Source organism: Parambassis ranga, chromosome 9 (assembly GCF_900634625.1).
Source record: "Parambassis ranga chromosome 9, fParRan2.1, whole genome shotgun sequence".
Lineage (NCBI taxonomy): Eukaryota > Metazoa > Chordata > Actinopteri > Ambassidae > Parambassis > Parambassis ranga.
In genome coordinates this window covers 8,918,873-8,940,128 of record NC_041030.1, presented here as the reverse complement: position 1 = coordinate 8,940,128, position 21,256 = coordinate 8,918,873, and the positions used below count along the sequence as shown (strand labels likewise).

Sequence of the window (21,256 nt, the reverse complement as noted above, 5' to 3'; positions counted from 1 at the left end):
CTCATCATCGTCCTGCAGATTTATGACTACTCAGTAAATTTGAGTAGTTGATTAACTAAAAAATGTAAGGTCTGAGGTATGTTAAGTAATACTGCCTCTTGTGGCAGTATAATAAGCAAGATGCCCAAGAGCATCAACAAAACTACTCCAAAATGGTCAAAGGCAGACAATTAACAGCTTTATAATGCAGTTGCACTACTTTACTCTTCAAATAATAATAAAAAAATGTTACCCGTAGTGCAACTTAGTTGAGCCCTGTTTTCAGGAGAAACCACTTACACAACCATTACACTGCAGATTTCCGTCAAAGATCAAAACCTAAAAAAGAAACAACAGCAATCAATGTGTAAGTACGGTAATCCAAGTATTCAGAAGTATCCAGACTGAGTAATGTAACAGAATACATTACAAATTACATTTTAGTACATGTAATCTGTATTCTGTAACTGAATACTTCCCAGTATCCTTCCCAACACTGGTTTACTTTAGCTACACCTCATTTCTCTAAATGCACACATATCCAGCACTATCAACGGCTGAAGCAACTGATTTAGCAACACGTTTGCTGAAATTCTTTATCTTTAAAATTATAAAGATATATAAGTGTACCATAGCAGATACATACTACAGTGACTTGTCTAATACAAACACCATTTTTGTTTTGAAACTCTACTTTCTCTTGTTTAATTCCAAAGGTTTATGTACTGTGTCCACTTTATTACAGCCTGTTTACAGACCAGCACTCTGTCCTTTAAGTCTGATGCCATAATGGTAAGTTTTATTTTCAATTGAAATGTTTTGCTGATTTATGTATTTTCATCTTTCATGTTCAATCTTAAATAAAATAGCTTTTGATTTTCTTTCCTTGTGAAGACATTCTTGACGCAGGCTTTGTGCTTTTACCTCCTGCTGACACTGTCAAATCAAGCTACAATGTATATAGGCTCAGGTAAAAACATTACACACACACACACCATCACACCATACCATATTATAATGGTAATGTGTTTCCATCCATCTTAGATGTCACCCACTGTCTGGATTTTAATGATCAAACATGGCATGCAGTAGGATCTACATGGAGAAACAGCATTTGCTGGGACTGTAGTTGTGACAGTTGTCTTCCTGCGTAAGTGCACAGATCATGGTTATTCATTTGTTCTTTATTCTTGACTGTGTGTTTACGGTGTGATTGCAGGTATGCCACCCCACGTGGGTACTCTGATGACTGTCTGGCAGTGTTTGACCTCGAGAGATGCAGCTATACAGTCCACAAGAAAGATGATCCATCTGTGATATGCCCAGTTTCTTATTTTGAGGGATGAATTTATTGGTTTATATTGTCTAACTGGGGTGGAAGGAGTAGAAAGAGGCCTCCAGACATGATCCCTTTCTATGAGAAATGACTTAATATAGCTATATCCTTATATGACCATTTAATGTAACAGATGGTGATAAGTGAGAAAAATAAATAAATAAGTTGAGAATTTAAGCCAAGAGTTCATTGGGGCTTATTGAACTTAGTTTACCTTTCCTTAGCTTAGTGTGTCATATGTAGCACAGCTTACTTAGGTTAGTGAAGGATGAAAGAATTTATTATTTCTATTTCTTATTTTATGTAATTTTTTATCGATTATCGTTTTTGTTTTGACCCTCCTTTTCTTTCTTTTCTTTCAGTCCTCTTTCTCCTTCCTTCTGTATTATTCTTTCTTTCTCATCCCATGTAATTCCTGTATATAATCTAACTAACTCCATTTAGTATAAAGAACTGTTTTTACTTTATTAATTGATCCATTGTATGTTTATATTTACCTGCCTCTTACAGATAACTCATTGATTTATTATTATTATTATTATTATTCACACCAGTCATTTTATTATTTTACCACTAAAAAAAGTACTAAAGATTATAAATGAGCAAAACCGGTATATTAATAATATATAATAGGCTATAAATATATATATATTCCACCACACTGCTTTTTTTTAATTTAAAATGTATAATTCTCACTAAAGTGTCTCAATTTAAACATTTAAACATAGCATTTAAACATAATATATTTGAGTAAAATGCAACATGTCGCCATAGTGATGGAACCATGGGTCCCTATAAGTAGCAGGCCGCACTGTTTAAACTTTATTCTGCACCTGAGCTACAGACTGAAGCGCATCTACCGCCAAAGTCCAGAGCAAGTGCTGTTCACCTGAGAGCTGAAGACAGGCCGGGAGAAGTTCCTGATCACCTCTGTGTTCATCCATGATGGTGAGTAAGATTCTCTCTTGAACATTGACAGTGATGAGCCAAGATGGCATCCAGATCGTTTTTTGGAAAAATGCTAAAGTTCAGTTCTCTGCCTGTCTGTCTGCATGGAGACTCAGTGTGGTTAACCTGGTTTTAACATAAAAGCTTAGTTTACATGTTTTGGTTGTTTGTGCTGGATTACAGCGTAAAACTTATCATACTTATAATCAACCACAACCCATGACACACATTGGCCTGTGAACAGAGAGAGACAGAAGACATGTTAGTGTTAATTTAACAGTGTTTCAGCTGTCCTCTCTGTGGTCCTCACCCTGTAGTGACGGGCAACATCAGGCACTCCTCCGTCCTCTTCATCAGGTGGTTCTTGATCTTGTTGTAGCATCATTCTCCCTGCTGACTGTGCTAATCAGCATGCTGATGCTATTAAAGCAGGTAGGTGCTGGTAGGTGTCTTGGCCTGGGTTAAATTCTCAGGCAGGTAGTTCATCTCCACTAGAGGGTTCCAGTTTGACCTTCTCACCACTGGGGGTGCAAGGTAACCTGTCTCAGGGTTGAAATGTGATAATGTGCCTCCTCCAGTAATCTTTATTTTTGAAATTATATTTCTGGAGGCACTGAGGAGGAGCAGTTGCAGCATTCTACTGTTAATTAATCCCAGACCTGAATCTAGCAATACTTCTTTTAAAAGTTTCACTCAACTTAACTAGAAGACAGAAGAGCTACTTCTGTTTGTTGTGTATCACCCTCCAGCTGCTCTTTACTTTACTTGAGGACAGATTTTGAGCCTAGAACCATACCACCACTTGCTTCCTTATTTAGTGTTAAGTTTCTATAAACCTGACATTTTTAATCAGGTTTTTACTGGAGTGTTTCTGATAATAATTTCACAGTTAACACATTGGACCTTCAGGCTGTGACTGCTCAGTCAGTGAGTGCTGCAGCTGAACTTCAGGTTGTGGATGACCACATGGTGCAGTCCACTCAACTCCATACTCTGTGTCAACCTGTAATGACTCAAGATGTGCTAGTTGGTGATTAAGTTGTGGTTATCATCTCTTCATACAAACATATAGGTCATCTTCATTTACTTTAGTTTTCAAATAATTTTGGGTTAACAACATGTCCTTAAAAACTACAGCAGTATAATGTTAGATTAGGGGTGTGTGCTGTGTCTCATGCTCACTGTCTGACAAGTAGGGTTTTAGTTTGTCTGGAATTCGGTGCCATATCTGTGCCATATTTTGGCATGTTTTATAAACTAGAGTTTGTGATCTAAGTGTGAAGTATAGGAGCCAGCACAGCAGGTCAGCCTTTATGCCTGATGAAGGAAGTGTACACCTGTGAACTTTGTGTCATCAAACAAGACAATGAGCAAATTGAGCAATAGAGCAATGTTGGGTTATACAGTGGCAGCCATCTGTCACCACTAGGTGGCAGGATGAGCCAACACACACTGCTGTTTCCAGTGTATTACCTGCATCACTCTTCCTCTCCAGGGAGAGAGAGAGAGAGAGAGAGAGAGAATTGAAAACACAAGAGGAGTTTTAAAAAAGAGTTAGAATTACATAGTTTGAGGATCTCTCTGTTGCATGGCCTTGGAATTAACAAACAGCCAGGGCAGAAGGTTGTGGAGCTCTTGTCAGCTTTGTGCATGCTGTGTTGGACCCTGTAATGAAAGGGTCCCAACAACAGTGAGATCCACATGCTCCCTCTGTCTCCTCCTCTTCAGTTTCTGAGCTGCACTCAGAACTCCGCTTTGGAATATTGTTTCTTTTTTATGCAGAAGACATCAGTGGAGGATTTGAAGAAGAATCTGCAAGCAGGATTAACATTTTTGTTTTTCTTCATCATCTGATATTTAGTTGGAATAATGTCGTTGTGCTGGATTAGAAGCTCCCTGTTTCCAGTGGTGTTTGGTGCTGTGCTGGTTGTTCTTACTGCTGGTAATGCTGGACCAAACCAGGACAGGAGGCAGGCTCAGCCGTCCTCATGCTTTGGAGGCTTCGATCTCTACTTTGTTTTGGACAAGTAAGTTTTCAACACAGTGACACACATTACCTGTTGCTGTTGCAGAGGATGGACGAATGTGTGTAATTCTGTTGACATGTGTCTAATGGATTGTGTGTTTCTGAGGTGACAGAGGGCGATGTAGATATTTCAGTTACTTATAGGCTGCTGACCTCTTTATTTAGGTGTCACAAGCACATCTGCAATATTGTGCAAAAACATCCCTGATGTTTTTATGACCTCATCACTGTTTCTCTACACTGGTGTCATGGATGGACTGATAATGCGTTCTGATAGGCCTGAAGCATGACACATGTCTACAGATGGTAATGATTTAGAGGTGTATCAGTCGGCTGCAGGCTACTCTTGCCAGGTCCTCGTCATCCTGGACATTAACACGGTCTGTGTATGTAGCCAGGATCGTTGGCCTCCAAAAATGAGCCGTCATTTAGATACGTTTTCTCCTTTATCTGACCTGGATTCAGTTTATCTGTGTGCTGTCTTTCAGCTATGCAACATGGGAACCTGACCAAGCCTACCACTACTAAATCAAAATAATGGGTTGTTTTTTCTTCAAGGGGCATGATGCAATTTTTAAAATATCTTTATATTGCAATCTGTTTTGAAGGATATTTTATGTCAAAACAACTAGTTCAAGAGGTGATTGGATGCTTTCTCTGTAGCGTCACTGTGTAGGGAGTCCACTTCCAGAGATGGAGACAGATTTTCCAGTTGTCCTACGCTACATGTCAGTGCCAGCTCGAGTCACACTGATGGAAAAATTAGGCAATTCCTCTGTTACACAGAGCAATTGTTTGTGTTTAGGCCATGTTTTAATGGCACAGATTTTTGTGTGACCTGTTAGGTCTAACTTTTTGCATTCTTTTCCAAAGGCAGGACAATATCTCTCCTTTTTGTTGTTAGGGACCTCGTCCACCTGCTTTCACTGTTGTCTCATCATAGCCGACCCTTCCTCCTCTCCTCTTCCTCCTCTGCTTCATGTCTGTGGTGCCTTTCTCCATTCAGTCCAGATGTTCCAGAGTTTCAGCCTGTTGGCCGAGTTGTTTGCGCTGCGACTTGTGTCGTGCAATGGAAAAATATGTGCTTCTAAAAACACAGTTGAAATGAAAGACTGTTTGATAAGGGTCATCAGTAACAATGGCAAACAGCACACAAGCTGACCGACTGTTGATGTTATTAACCGCTACACTGTTATATATACAAGTAAATATACAGAGAGTATTTCTTCCAGCAATAATGTAGGACGCAACAAACTGAGGCCAAAGCAAAAATGCAACTCATGTCTGAGCTCATTAGACAATGAGAAAAGAAAGTGCAAGGCCGAGCTGTGATAACACAGCTGGACAGATGAAGGCTTAATGTAGGTACATGCTGATGATTATTAATACAGAAATAATTACGGAGGCATTAAGAAAGATTTTAAAAGCACTGTGGCCACTCCAGCTGTTCCTCACAAGCTTCAGCTTCTTATCCTCCTTATTCAGCTGTTTCTCTTATAAACAATCCATTCCATAGACCGATCTACTGGGCACAAGCCCAAAGGGTCAGAGGGCGATGACTGCAGAGACATGAAATAACTTACTGAGCAAATCTTAAGAGCAATACAATGACAAAATGACAGCAAAGAGATGCGAAACCACTGCAAACAGAAACAAAGCTTCCCCAAATAGACACAAGGACCTGCAAAGAGACACCAAACAACACAAAACTACCACAAACACATGCGTAACTATGTTCAGTTATCAGAAGGAGACACAAATATTCCACAATAGAGACACAAAATAGCCCAAATGATTACAAAAATACACCAGACTTTTATAGCAAGAGACAAACCGGTTTAAAAAACAGATCTACCGTAAGACGTAAAGAAATATATAAGAACTACAAAGAACAAAGTTAAAAGGAGCAAACGGACTTAAAAAAAATATGGCTGTCATTTTTGCTTTGTATCTTTTCAGACTGTGAGAATACTTTGAGGTGGATGGAGGGCTTTTACACATGTCCTTGTCAGAGAGAAGGCCTTGCAGCGCACATTAATGTGTCCTTTCTCTTCTCAGATCTGGGAGTGTGCAGAATCACTGGACTGAAATCTACCACTTTGTTGAACATCTAGCTCAAAAATTCATAAGGTAAAAAAAAGACATCACAGTGGTGTGATGTCAGGTGTCTGTGGGAAAACATGCAAGAAGAAATGCTTTCCAATTGAACAGAGTGTATTTTTCTCATCTTGTCGCACCAGCCCACAGTTGCGGATGTCTTTTATTGTGTTCTCCACTGAGGGACGGATCTTAATGAGCCTGACAGAAGACAGGTGGGTGCAGATCCCCTCAGAACTCATCTAAATCCTCTGCTTTTCTATCATTCATCTGAAAGGAATGAGTGTAATACCAGATCTAGACAGAGGTCATGATCCATGATTTCCAGACAGATACTTTCCCTTTCTGTGATCTGTCTACGGTGTCTTCAGCCTGGACAACTACTTCATCATGTGGTTTTTGACACATTGTGAAGAGTTTATGTGTCTAATCTTTCCGTAGCAGTATCTCAGCAGCCACACTTTTATTTCTACACAGGGTTCATTTCCTGTCTGTCTTCGTGACTGTGTCTCAAGCCAATGCACACCATTACTGTTTGAGTTTGTTCATCTGCTACACATTGCTTGTATTTTTCAGAAAATGTTGCCCTTTTGGAAATTATTACTCTGTTACCACGCCCCACAGTGTCTGGTTTTAGTCAAAAGTATGTTCAGTTGACAAAATAAATATTTCATTTAGATCGGATTATCAGCAATGTGGTTTGCCGTGTCTTCTGTGTGTCTGTCTAGGGAGCGCATTCGTAAAGGTCTGGAGGAGCTCCACAGGGTTCAACCAGGGGGAGACACTTTTATGCATGAGGGCATCCTGAGGGTGAGCCTTCCAACTGCACTCTGGCACCTGCTTTATGTCTAGTCTGGCTTCAGAACATAAACCACACAGGTCCACTGTTTCAATCCAGCTTTTCTGTTTTCACAGGCGAGTGAGCAGATATACTATGGAAACACTGAAGGTGCGTAACTCTTTGTACAAATACAGTTTTGTAAAAAAATTAACATTGAAAATTGAAAAAGTGGCCACACAGGCCTTAAACTGGAGGTGGAATCTGAGATGAAATGTGCTACAGTGACCGCCATCTTAGTGAGCAACAAAATATTAAGTGGTGGTTTGTATTTTACCTTTGTTATGCTTACGTGTGCCAATGCTTTTCCCTACAGGTTATCGCACTGCCAGTGTTATCATAGCGCTGACTGATGGAGAGCTGCACGAGGATCTTTTCTACTACGCAGAGAGAGAGGTGAGAGAGGTCAATGGTTACACAGACTAAACATGTGATGGGCCAGATGAAAGGCTGCCCCTCCATACATCACCACTTTGATGCTCTTCTTTTAGTCTGCAAAAATGGGGTCAGAGTATCTGTCAGGTTTTTTAAACCCCAGCAACATCTGCGCTGTGATTCTGTGATTTATTTATTATTCGGGCAGTGCAGGTGAATGCGTGTGAAACGCTGAGCGCCTTCACACACATGCTGACAGCATGGATGAAGTGGGGATGACGTTTCTATAGTAGCTGGAGCAGCTCCTCTTGGAGGCTGTGAGGAGGACTTAGGCTGTCATTGAGTATTAACACCAAAAATCTACCGGCATCATTACTTGGAAAATGATGATAGGCTTGTAAACTCTGCATCTGTGTAACATATCAATTGTGATAATATTATTCAGTGTGGAAACATGGCATTGCCTAACTTCTTGTAAAACCTTGTCAGAGTGCAGACTAACACAGGCTTTTATTTGACTGTGTTTTGGATGATGTTGTGAAATGCAGCGATGTAATTGAACCCAGGTGTTGAGCTTCTTCCTGTTTTTGCTGTGAATCTGTGTGCATACCTGACAGGCCAACCGCTCCCGAAGTCTGGGTGCCTCAGTTTACTGCGTGGGCGTGAAGGACTTCAATGAGACACAGGTGTGTGTGTGTGTGATCTCTCATGACATCCAAACGTAAGACTAAAATCAACACCAATATTGAAGAGTTAAAGTTTTGGAAATCTGTGTGTGTTTTGAAAATATTTAAACCAATGTTTCCACCAAAGAGTAAGTCGCACTATATTACACATCCTGCTACTGTCTATTCTCTTTTATATCAGCTAAAACAATTTAAAATGTTTCCTTACTTCCTTGGTGTTGACATGAGACATGAAAACATGAAAGGAAATATGATGGGCCGAGTCTGTAAAATGTAGCAGTGGCCATAATGAAGCACTGTAAACTGCCTCAGATTAGTCATGTGACACACCTGCTCAGAGGTGTGATCAGACAATTTTAGGAAACATCTGTGCAGTCAACTGAGTTTTAAACATTTTATATGAGTAAGCATGCTGTTTGGGATTTTAATCATTTGTTTATATTCTAGCTGGCAAAGATCGCTGACAGTAAGGACCACGTCTTTCCTGTAAATGACGGGTTTGAGGCTTTACAGGGGGTCATTGATTCAGTAAGTGTTTCTGCACACATCATAATGTCATTAATATCAACAAATCAGGACATACACAGGACAAAATTTACTATTTTGCTTTTGCATATAATTTTGATGATGTTTCCTTAGTCACTGATCTAAAGGCCCACAGGAAACTAAGCAAAACAGATTTAAATCACAAAAAGTTATTAGAGTCATGGAGCCAGGCCAGGGACAGAATTCAATGAAAACCTGCTGTGACTTTCCTGCTTTTGATCAGAGTGACTGACAATGAGCCAAACATGATCAAAGTATGTGCTGTATCTCCTAAGACCCGCCTCAGGGGTCTTCAGTCACATTTGTGTATTAGCTTGACAAATGAAAAACAGTTTGTTGTGAAGGTGCTGTTGTCATTGAGCTACAGAGCTCATGGAGTGGAGGTAGAGGTCAGGCAGCTGACTGTCATCTGGAGCAGATTAACATTGAACTGAAAACCTGTGTGAGGGGGCCAGTGGGTCATGAATCTTTAGGGTTACAGTGGGTATATTCCTGGACAGCAACACGGTACACGTGCAGAAGGAAATAATAGCTTTTCAGCAGCGAAAGGTCAATGCGTAACGATGGCTGAGGCTCTCACTCCCTTTAGAAGACACAAACAGTGCTCCTTTTGTTTTTATTATCCTCAGATTCTGAAGAAGTCCTGCATCGAGATCCTGGCAGCTGAGCCCTCCAGTATCTGTGCAGGAGGTACGATAAGGAAGATTAACTGTCTTCAGTAGCACATTCTGATAGGGTTAACCCCTCAACCCTTACACTGACCCTGCATTGCTGTGCTACTCATGCTCAGGGCTGGTTAAACCACAGGCAGGTCTGTCCTAGGTGACTACTGTACTCACAGAGTGTATGAAACTTTCTGTCAGTCACTGACCTATGTTACATCCAGAGATGAACTATTAAAAACTATTTCTTAATTCCATAATCTGATCAATATGGTAATAAATGCATATTGTGGCTCATATCTCTTCTTATCTCACCAGAGTCCTTCCAGGTGGTGGTGAGAGGGAATGGATTCCTACACGCCCGAAATGTTGACAAAGTCTTGTGCAGCTTCCGAATCAACGACACTCTGACTAAGAGTAAGTAAAGCATCCCTAATTTACTTCATGCTTTGCTTCTGCTCACATAACCCATGCGCATTAGCTCAAAGCTGACCACTCAGAATAAAAACAGCTGCAATAAACAGGTGAGTGAGCAGGAAAGAATCAAATTACACCAAATTACACCAAGCTGAGCTTCTTCTTCCTCGAAAATCAGGAGTCAGGCACACAGCTGGAAACCTCTGTGATCAAACAAGCAGCCATGCTGCTGTTACTGGTGTCATGGCTTTTTTAAAACAACACATTGTAGGAAAAAAAAACAGTCAGAGTCCACAACAACAGATACAATAAGAGCAGTACCACATAAAAGGAAGAAGCAGAAACCTGGGATGTAACAGTTTCCCCCGAGGTCTTTACAAGCAGACTTACAGTAATAGTCGTGAAAACCACTTCCTACCATGTGCCACAGTAGCTGCTAGTCTAATTAGAAAGCAAGATACTCACCATATAAAAGTCTGTTGAAGTAAAAATGATGACTAGACGCTTTTGATGTCAGGGTACCCTCAAGTCACTTAATGAGTCAACCACTTTAATGGAATTGTTCTCATCCAAGTGGTCTGTTCTGATGTTCATCACCATGCTGGGCGATAACACTTCTCTATACTGTGTCTGTTGAATCAAATGTTTTGATGTATGTATGTAATTTCTATGTATGGTAATTGTCTCTGTGTGATACAACAGTCTACTTCCTGGAAACTGCAGACATGGAAGCAATTTTTCAAATGATCTCCTTATGTCAGTTATTATACATGTATGCTCCCCACTCCTCCTCCTCAGACTCATTCACTCTCTTAGATTGTTTTCATGCAGTCCAGTGTACTCTGTTTACTTCACATCAGGGCTAACCTTTAAATGAAAATAACAAGGCCACTGGTAGCACACAAAGGAAAAGCTTTTCACGTATCTCACTCATCCTCACTCGCTCTCGTTGACTCCTCCACATCAGCCCTCAGCATACTTTGCAAATATGGTAAAATGGTAAAAGGGAAGCCAGCAATATGCAACTACATGTGTCAAACACATGAATCAGTGTTTGAATTTGTGTCTCCTGGAAAAAGCAAATACAGTGAGGCGTGCTGGGATTTGGCAGGTCCTGCCCTGAGCTATCCATTGTTCTGCGACAGATGTTGCAGTGTGAGAATATCAGAGATGAGATTTTATGGAGGATTTTCTGAAGTTCCACACAGTACTCTTGTCTGTTTGATAAATTTGCAGACACAGAAGGAATCAACTTTGGTAAAATAGCAAACAAAATCTGCCTACCTGCACATTTAATGCTAACTAGTAGCACTTCTCCCCTCCTAACACGTCATTTAAATTCATGCACATTTCAAAGCTTACTAATCATCCTGTGTTTGTTTGAAGTTAATCATCCTTATGTTTGTTTGAACCTTACAAAAAAGAAACACTGACAGACAATGAGGTATTTGTATGTTTTGTGTGTTCTGTGTTTAAACAGAGCAATAACTGCTCTGCAGATCTGACTCTTATTGTGGGTTTTTAAAAAGACAAATAATTGAACTATTATTTCAAACACTGGTTTAGTTTAGTTGTTAAGCAACAACATTGTTACAGTGAGTCAAACATGCTACTGTTCCCCAAAATCAACAGCAAAATCACCTCACTGAGTTATTCCCATTGACTAATCTCTGAAATATTAGACATCTGCCATCTTCCAAATACTTTATTGGTCCTAAAGCTGGACTCTGCCATTTGTCTGCTTCTTACAGTAAAACACAACCTCTCTGAAAAACCCTCCTATAAAACAGCATGGGGACGTTTGCCAGGATCTTTATCCTCAAGCGATATAAACAGTGGACACCTGCAGATTGCAGTGACTGGACCTCAGTGATAATAACATACTAACATCCAACAGAATCTCTATGCAATCTTAAATTTTATTTTAGAATTAAATATATAATTAAAATAATAAAATGTAATGTTTCTTACTTGTTTTCTTATAAGTATTGCTGCTTTTCAGCAAGATGTTTTTTTATCATGGTGACCATACTGCAAGTGTAGTATTAATTATAATGTAATCATTTTATTAATAAGTATGTATTGAATTGGTCTATACTGTTAGTCTTTGGAGCCGTTTCGCTGCACTGCGCCCCCCCCCCCTCCTTCTGTGCTATACTCCGTTGTATTTCCATAGAAGAGCGGCCACTTGTGTTGATTTTCTCAGTTCTGAAGTATGCTGTCCATCTGCCAGGATAAGCAGACAGGCTGGATGATGATGATGCTTTTTGGATTGACTTTTCTAACAGCCAGCTGGATGAGGACACGGCCTAGATTTTGCGTTTTAAACAAAAATACTGTGCTTATTTGCTCTGAGAAGGATACAGCTGATAGACAACGTAGCACTTTTCTTCTTCTCTCAGACAGTTTAACATGTGATGTCATTTAAACATTTCCCCCTCTATAGTTATGGGATTAAAATGAAGTCATGTGTTGCTAATCAGGCAATAAACTGATCTATGCTTACTGTAATCAGGCTAAACAGTGACATAATCTGAAAGGTGATTGAGTTCATGATGTGGGTGTAGAACCTTGTTTTGGATGTTGGTGTATATGGAGGTCTGCGGTGTTTTTCATGACCCCCTTTTCCCTCTCATTGTGTAGTGGTGAAGCCTTTGATCGTGGAAGATACATATCTTCTCTGCCCTGCACCAGTGCTGCAAGATGAGGGGATGTAAGTTTATGTAAATACATGTGAGGTTTGAAATGAAAGTCAACCTCTGCTTGTCTACAGTTTCACATCATTGGCTGACAGGGAGACATTTTTCTTTTTCTTTTCCAGGGCAGCAAATCTTTATGTCAGTATGAACGAAGGGCTCAGTTTCATCTCCAGTTCGGTTACTATTACCACTGTGAGCTGCGTGAGTACAACCTAATGTATGCAGCATTTAGCTTTTGTTTGTTAGTTCCAACACCAAAAACAAAGCTAACTATAAATAAGAATCTAAGAAAACCCAGTATAGAGACTACAATCTAATTTTAGGTCTAAATGATGGATGCAGATTAAAGAATTTCAGCCTCAAAGTCCCGCTCTGAAATACTGGAAGATAAAACCAATAAAGCCTGTTTTGTTGTAGCACAAAGGATAAAGCCTAGAGAAGTGGTTCAGTCTGTGTTGACGTGTCTGTCTCTGTTACAGTCTGATGGGACCATCCTGGCCATAGCTCTGCTCATCCTCATGCTGCTCCTGGTCTTGGCTCTCCTCTGGTGGTTCTGGCCTCTCTGCTGCACTGTGGTGAGTCCTCTGTCAATTCAATAACGCACGCACTGCTTTAGAGATCACCTCTGATCAACTCTTCAGATTTTAGATGGCTCTATATTTCAAGAATGTATGAAAGTACCAATCAAATTCTGCATGATTGACTGCTGATTAAACTAAAATGGTCCTTACTCAGATCACTTCACACTGCACCACTTTCAAATTCACACGCTAATAGTGGAACCACTGGGAGCCCAAAGACACAGCCAACCTTACAGATAGTGGAACCACAGATGCCCAATGAGCTACCAACATAGTCAACATAGCTGGTGAACTCCAGTGACAGACAGTGCTGACCGACAGAAGAACCCTCCTAACACTGGCACTGGTCATGCTTTTAGATTATACAGAAAAAGAGAAACATCTTGTTTTCTGGGTTGTCTTGTCTGGCTAACACCCCCCCTGAGGCATCACATTAACCTAAACAACACTCCCATGGGGAGAAGGTCACGGTCTGTAAGTCAGAAAGGGCGAACTGAACCGTGCAGCTGAATTTAGTTGACAGCCTGAAGAGTTCAAGTCCAACATGTGTTTAAGTAATTATGCTGCTGTTGAAATAATGTGTGTCCAAAGGTCACAGCAGGTGACCTCCAAGTTTTACCTCTCAATGCTCCCTCGGTTATTCAATAGAAGAGCTGAGACTAAAATCTTCCATCAATAAGCTGCTCTGAATAATTAGGAATTTCCAGCCAGCCGTGTGGAAATGAAAACTAACAGAACCTGAATGTTTTGGTTGCTATCTCTGTTACCATAGGATCATTTAGGAGAAGGACACCAGAAGTAAAAGAAAAAGTTTCATAGAAAGTGTTTTTATGACCACCATCTGCTCTGGATACAGTAAAAGGAGGAAATGCTGGAAAACAACATGCCTGCGCCATTATTTAGACAGTGGAGAAAGTGCCAGCATCATAATATCTCAACAAACTCTGCTGTTACCATCAAACTGTCTGTGTCAAAATCTGTGTTTCAAATGAAGAGTGCAGTGTCTCTGCTAAAATCTTCTCCACTGTTTCCAGCTCTGGAAGCAGCAAAGCTGCGAACTGCCAGCAGGAGATGTCAGCTTTTACAACATGGCTCACTCTCCTTTCACTTTTCTGTTCTTGACCATTTAGTTGCAAATTCAAATCCTGTGTGGGGAGTGTGTTTAGGAAAACGATGCTGGGTTGCCATGGGGAATCATATTGTGTTCCAGGATTTGGATAAGCGTGCAGGAAAATCACAAATAAGAATCAGAATCACTTAATTTGCCAAGTGAGTTTAGTGTAGGAGAAACACGGCGACAGCTCGCGTGGCGACACACACAGGCAGGCCAACAGAACGGGGAGACGGTAGAAGGCAAAGTATGAATATACAATGTGAAAATAAAACTATACGGATAAATAAATCCAGTAAATACAATAACATTTTATGGATAACTCTGCTCCATAAAGGACGTAAGAGCACATAGTACAGTATTTATGAGCCTGTTACTCTTCTCCTCTGCTAATCAACAACCTCGGGCTAAAAAATCTGGATAGCAGATTTCTAGGTCAGTGCTTGGCTCTTGTAAGTCATGGAGAGGAAAAAAAAACAATTCCTCAGTGTTGTTGTGTAACCACCTCGTTCCACACAGAGAACACACAGCTCTGACATGCAGATTGTATAAAAACACACTTTGATTCATGTGTTTGGGACTTCTGTCATCTCTGCGTGTGTAACAACACATTCCCTTATTTTGTTTTATCTGTTTTTTCCCCTCCACCTACAGATCATCCATGAACCCCCACCACCACCTGTGGAGGAGAGTTCGGTAAGAGCTGCACCATCTCCTCCCTCACTCTGTTTAAAATGAAAAAAAAGAGCTGCTCATTGACATTTTTCAACAGCTGCCAGTGTGTTAGTTTAGTGTAATTGTCGGGTTTATTCTGACAGTTTAAACCTCAATGACCACACAGCGTCATTCACTGACTCCCTAGCTACAAAACTGCCGTCATCGTTTTGTAATTCATCACATGGGATGAGAGTTAACGCCCTCTTAGAATAACAATTAGTTTTCCCCCTAAACTGTTTCAGTGTCTTTTAAGACTTTTATTCTGTGAAAATCTGAGAAATCAATTACTCAATGCAACAGCAGCTAGTTACATGCAATGAATTAGGCTGCAGGGACTTGCACCAAATTAAACTTAAAATTAGCTTTAATTGGTGAATTTAAACCTCCACCCCCCAACAAAACAAGATAAAACAAACAAAACAGGCTCCAATGACAATGGTCACCTCAAATGTATCTTTCAGCCCTCATTATAGTTTCCTCTGTGTGGCATTCTGGTAGATTATGAGTCAGACAGGGTGTATTAAAGAGTTGAAACATCACAAGCCAGTGCAATTTCCTCTGATCTGACAACCAGAAACGAGGGCCAAGATTGGAGTAGGAAGGGAAGACAGAGAGGTATTCACTTCATATAAATTTCCAAGTGGTCTCTCAGAGGGCATTTTTTATGTTTTCCTTTGCCACATATGCATTTATTTAAAACAGAAAAAAAACATTTGAGTTGCAAAAATAAAGATTAATTCAGCTTTTGTGCATTGCCAAAGGGGGATAATCTATTTTCTGTGTCTATCCTGTAGGATGATGAGGACTCTGACACTCCAAAGAAGAAATGGCCGACTGTAGATGCATCCTACTATGGAGGAAGAGGAGTAGGGGGAATCAAAAGGATGGAGGTGAGACGGTGCTGCAGATGTGACTGGACATGAGTTAGCATTAATCACAGAGAGGTGGTTCAAATATCTACTAACACTATACAAACTTTCCAGTGATCACCGGCTCGGTATTAATGTCAGTAAATTAAATTTAATATAATCTCATCTATGAAATTATGAAAAAGAATCTCAACTGCCACCATGTGCCATGTGGCTGGCTGTCTGTTCTTAGGTTCGCTGGGGTGAGAAAGGCTCCACTGAAGAAGGAGCAAAGCTGGAAAAGGCCAAAAATGCCAAAGTGAAGATGCCTGAGCAGGAGTATATGCCGCCCCCGCCTCGGGTTCTCAACAATGGCATGCACAAGCCTCCTGGGCCGCGCACGTGGTACTCACCAATCAAGGTATCAGAGCCAGCAGACAGGAGGAAGCAGTCTGTCTCCAGTGCATCATAGTATAAATTAAAGGAGTTTGAACTGTTCAGTGCTGGATTTCGAAGAGCTCTGAATATACCACAGCATACATTTAATTCCTAATTGTGGAATAGCCCTGCTGGGACAAATGCCTTTTTTCAGCTGCATGAATTACAACATCTGCTACAAATTACTCCATGCTAATCTGGCTGAGGATGTGTAAGTAATAGAATGATTAAAATGTCATCCTGATAGTAGCATGAGATGTGTTAAGGTAATAATACTTGGGTGACTACTGGCACACAGGCCAGTCCTCCAGAGCCAGCATGGGGTTAAAGGAGTCATTCTAAAGCATTCCCAGTCAGCAGGGGATCACTAATAGAAACCAGACTCCTGTAGCAATGACCTCCAGGGAGAAGGGCTGCACAGCCAGCAGTTTTGTGAAGAAAAACAGCTGCATTTTCTGCTCTTATCCTCAAAGTATTCGCTGTTTAAAGAAGAAGAAGAGCCAGAATTAACTGAAACTGTTTCATGTTGTCACTTTGAAAGGAAGGAAAGAGTGATATAATACTGGTCATCTTTCTGCAGCTAGACTGAAGTGCACAATGTGGAACAAAGGGGTTGACAGCTCTTGTTGGTTTCTAATTGTACTGCTGTGGTTTCTTCTGTTTCCATAGAGCAAACTGGATGCATTGTGGGTGCTTTTAAGGAAAGGCTACGACCGAGTGTCTGTAATGAGACCGCATCCAGGTGACAAGGTAAGAAAAACACACTGGTAGGCATACATCATTAATCCTGATGTGAGGCATCTGCAGTTGCTGAATTAAGATACTTCTTTATCTCCAAAAGACGAGAAAATAGACCAGCTGTAAGCAATGAAGAGTGCACAGAGGGACAGTTTGTGGAGAGCTGGGATTCAGACTTCAGCATCCCTGGCTGCAGTGCACCGGAATGTGAAGGCATCTGGTGGAGTCATTATAATAAAGGCAAATGTAATTCCTGAAAGGCCAGCCGTAGTGGGGGTAACAAGTGTGATGACCTCCATAGTTGGCAGCAGTATGAGGCTGTGGGTTCTATAAGTGGTGAAAAATGAGTCTGAGGGAGTCCTGTACAGGCTCATGGCTCAGGGAAAATATTTATGTAAGAGCTGATCTGAATTTATTACCCTATAAGTCGCACATTACAACAAGTACTTGGCATTATGTTAAGTTTACTGAAGGTACAGACACCTCGTGCTAACAGACAGCCTTTAAATACAGCCTAAAGAAAAAAGCCGTTTCTATTCTCAGAGCTGTGTAAGGTGGCACACAGCTGTGTTGACAGAAGAATATACAGCTGAACTTGGCACATGAAACCATGCTCATGGAACCGTGACTCAAGGATGAGGTCATGTCAGACACAGCCTGTTGTAGAAAAGGAGGGGGGTCCTGTACCCAGGGATGAAGAAAATATGTATTAAATTATGCAATGAACGCTGGTGTGATGGCATAAACTAGTGTAGGCAACAAATGTGTAGGCAAACAATGTTTAGTGCTTTAAGGCTTTGTTTTACAGCAAGCAATGATAATTCAGAAATACACAATAGACAAGGAATGATAAGAAAACCTGTAGTACTACAATCACAGTATTATTAAAGGACCACTGGGTAGGATAGAGTGACACCTAGTGGCCAAGTTACAGATTGCAACCAACAGTGTCCCTTCTTCTCCCTCCCAGTTCTGTGTTTGCCCACATCCTTTCCCGCACAACAATATTACCAGCTCTGGAATTATATTTCCTCCTTTAAATTTCCTCCTTTAAAGTATACAGCCAACACACAACTCTTTAATTAAACGGTGTAAGTCTTCCTCACCATAAAAGCTCTTCATTAGTGAAGTGGAAAAAAAGAACTTGGTTCTTGTTTCCTTCTTCAGTAAACAAGCTGGTTCTGATTGCAATTAGGGATCTCTTGTCAAGGCCTTGCTTTTATAAGCCACTCTCAGTGAGTGCAGTGCTGGAGGAGGAGATGTGTTGATCCTGTGGCTGCTGGAGAGAAACCAAAGACAGGTTCCTTTAAGATGTCAAGTATTTCCGAGCCTTTAAAGGGCCACAGTGTTTTTAGTGATCAGCAAGAACCATGAGTGGCCAAGACAGCAGTTTACTGCTGCAGAATATTCCTTCTCAAAGGTCATTTTGCCCCATGTTGAATGAGAGGCAGTGCTGTCACTCCTTATCCATCCACTGCAACTCCCCAATCAGTCGCTTCAGTGCAGCTGCTCCAGGGGTGTAGCTTGTTTCTACAATATGAGAGTGTCTCTTGCATGACCTCACTTTTGGTTTGGGTGGAGGGAAAGTGATGGCAGGTTAACTTGTCCAGCTGAGTATTTGTATAGTCACTCACCAAAACTGCAACCGTGAATCTAGAAGTTTGTTGACCTTAAACCATACGTAATGTAGCTGTGTGCGAGCGGTACAGAAAAGTAAGACTCTGAGTATAATCTGCTGTACTCATCAGTCAATTTGTAATAGAAAGCAGCAAGGGACGGTTTTATATCTTCAACTAATTCAGCTGTCAGAGCAGGAAAAGCGCATTTTGCCAAAGAAATAAAGGCTTCACTTTCTAAACTCCAGACAATGAAATTAAAATGTCTGAATACAGAGACATTTGTCAATATGAAAAAGGAAAAAAAAAATCTAAAATAATTTTATATTTCACATCTGTGCTGGACTGGATTTTTTCCTAGCTCAGTTTCCTACTGCATGTCTAATGTGCAGTAAAGAGGCAAATTTAATTTTTAAAGACTGTTTTGCAACTCAAGAAAGTCCCAGTTTCTAATCAATCTATTTGTTTTTGCATTTCAGGGGCGATGCATAAACTTCACCCGCATAAAATCCCCTCCTCGCTACCCACACTTCAACCATCACGCATCTCCTATCTACAACCCTCCCAACAGGAAGCCACCTGCTCCACAGGGGACTCTCCCACCAACCCCCAGCAGCTCTCCATCATCTCTGTCCTTCTCTTTCTCCACCCTTCCCTCGCTGCCTCCAACACCTCCTCCTAATTCCAACACTCCGTCACCTCCTATTACTCCTCCGCCTTACACGCCACCCCCCAACCGGGCCCTCCCTCCGACCACTCTGCACATACCTGCGCCGCCACCACTTCCACCCACCCCTCCACCCTGCGCCTCTCCAGGTGGCTCCCTGCCTCCTCCTCCACAGGGACCTCCTCCTGTACGAGCCCCTCCACCTGCCCGCCCACCGCCTCGACCTGACCAGGACACAGGAGACTGTCACATCAGATTTTAAAACAGCAACTCTGTGTTCACCACCTGGAAGCGGGGACATGTGCCTTTGTGCCGTGCTCAACAGGCTGCAGCGATTCTGAGCGGGGACTCATTTTCAGCTATTTGTCTACAGTGACTTTTGTACACATCTAGCCAACAGTGCAATTGCTTGGATGCTTGAATTACACAGACATTCCCTATAAATGACGTCATGCCGGCCTGCTGAGAAACATTTGCCTCCATGGTCCTCAGAGGTGCACAAGCCTGGGTGACCAAGAAGAAGACGACAGTTTGCATTAAGGCCTCTGTACGTACACCCTGAACAAGGAGCACAGCTGTGTTCACAACGGTCATGACACTAAAACATGTCCATGATAAGAGAAAAAGACTCCTGATGAAAGTGTTCCACATACAGCAGACTTAGGATGATGTAGAAGAACATCTGAATTCTTGAATGTTGAGAAATTGCATGCAACAGTGGTTGAGTCAACAGTTTTTTTATAACTTTTGTACTTGTTTTATTCAACGTAAATGCTTTTTTTTTTTTAAAAACTTTTATCGTCAAATAGATCACATTGTTTTTAATTCTAAGGTAAGAATGATAATCACTGCTGATGCACAGTGAGCTTACTGAAACAGCAATGCAACATATCTGAAGTTATTTTTGTTAAACTACAATATTCAAGCAGCCTAATGTGAGTCAAAGACAGCTGTTTTTTTTGTACTCATCAGAATATACAATAAAACTAAACACGCTTACTGCTGTTGTAGCCGACCACCTCAGCCAGTCCAACTGAACACTGATGATTAATTAACCTAGGAACACTTGTTACAGTGACCAGAGGAGCAGCAGAATGGAAACCACATTTTAAAAATAGTTAAAATCTTAAAATATGGAACCTTCAGACAATACCAACACCTACAGCTTGTCTGCTGGATTCAAAAGATGAGGAGACACTTCTGAGTGTAAAACTGTCTTTCTGCACTTTAATAACTTTGATTTACTTTCTGACAAAGCGCCAACAGCCACAAAGCCATTTGTTTGATGTTAGCTTTCATCAAGAACTTGTAAATTACCTGTAATAGGTCTTAAGCCACTTTTTATCCAATATAATCCTCCTGTTTAAACTCTTGTAAGGAACTATGCACAGAAAACAGCCTCCTAAGAGAAAAGACGTGGGTTTTAGCACAACACATACACACCACCAAACTATATGGACACAATTAAAAAGTTAGAGGGATATATGAATAAAAATCATACCTAGCTACTTGGTATTCTTTAAGAAAATAACAAAAAATATGCATATTTTCAGACAATCAAATGTAAATGCAATGTGTGCAAAGGCAGGGCTCCTTTCAAAAAAACTCCCACACACTCCCTGAGCAGTTGACCCTAAAGTTCTGACCATCTGTTATGATAAAAATGATGGTGGTATCCTGACTGATACTGTTGCCACATTCACACAGTGGAGAGTTGTTTGTAAAAAGCACAGAGCACCTCACTCACACACAAAGAGAAAGAGAATATACAGCGCTCCGCAGATAACTCACTCCAGATGTTCATATGTTGCATTATGTCACATGCACGAATGGAGTGAGCTATCTTGGAAAATATTAGACACATTCTAATCCTCAGGAAATGTGGACAGGCTGCCGGAAAGGCGAGCTGGTGCTGATCGTTCATGACATAA

The 21,256-nt window shown here is 40.9% G+C and overlaps 1 protein-coding gene across 5 annotated transcripts; it reads left to right on the top strand.

The window, feature by feature from the left end:
* Positions 1 to 520: 520 nt before the first annotated feature.
* On the top strand, positions 521 to 20,324 carry antxr1a (ANTXR cell adhesion molecule 1a). Of its 5 annotated transcripts, none has more exons than XM_028413893.1 (22): positions 521 to 771; positions 874 to 949; positions 1,024 to 1,129; positions 1,199 to 2,263; positions 4,125 to 4,290; positions 6,348 to 6,419; positions 6,530 to 6,601; positions 7,115 to 7,196; positions 7,302 to 7,335; positions 7,541 to 7,620; positions 8,217 to 8,285; positions 8,733 to 8,813; positions 9,461 to 9,521; positions 9,812 to 9,910; positions 12,554 to 12,623; positions 12,732 to 12,810; positions 13,089 to 13,184; positions 14,956 to 14,997; positions 15,813 to 15,908; positions 16,120 to 16,287; positions 16,974 to 17,054; positions 19,138 to 20,324. In XM_028413893.1, exons 5-22 carry the CDS (start codon positions 4,133 to 4,135, stop codon positions 19,585 to 19,587), a joined length of 1,890 nt encoding a protein of 629 aa, XP_028269694.1. In that variant the 5' UTR covers positions 521 to 771; positions 874 to 949; positions 1,024 to 1,129; positions 1,199 to 2,263; positions 4,125 to 4,132; the 3' UTR covers positions 19,588 to 20,324. The 5 variants fall into 5 exon arrangements, 4 of the variants coding, with proteins under 4 accessions (XP_028269694.1, XP_028269697.1, XP_028269696.1 ...); XM_028413896.1 differs by lacking the exon at positions 19,138 to 20,324 and adding an exon at positions 17,146 to 17,286; XM_028413895.1 differs by lacking the exon at positions 4,125 to 4,290.
* The last annotated feature ends 932 nt before the right edge of the window (positions 20,325 to 21,256 follow it).

What these genes read in the sequence shown, in the direction of transcription:
- antxr1a (XM_028413893.1), top strand. Translation starts at nt 4,133, where the DNA reads ATGTCGTTGTGCTGGATTAGAAGCTCCCTGTTTCCAGTGGTGTTTGGT. An exon ending in TACAGGGGGTCATTGATTCA is followed by an intron (nt 8,814 to 9,460) that starts GTAAGTGTTTCT and finishes TATTATCCTCAG; the next exon opens with ATTCTGAAGAAGTCCTGCAT. An exon ending in GACCGCATCCAGGTGACAAG is followed by an intron (nt 17,055 to 19,137) that starts GTAAGAAAAACA and finishes TTTGCATTTCAG; the next exon opens with GGGCGATGCATAAACTTCAC.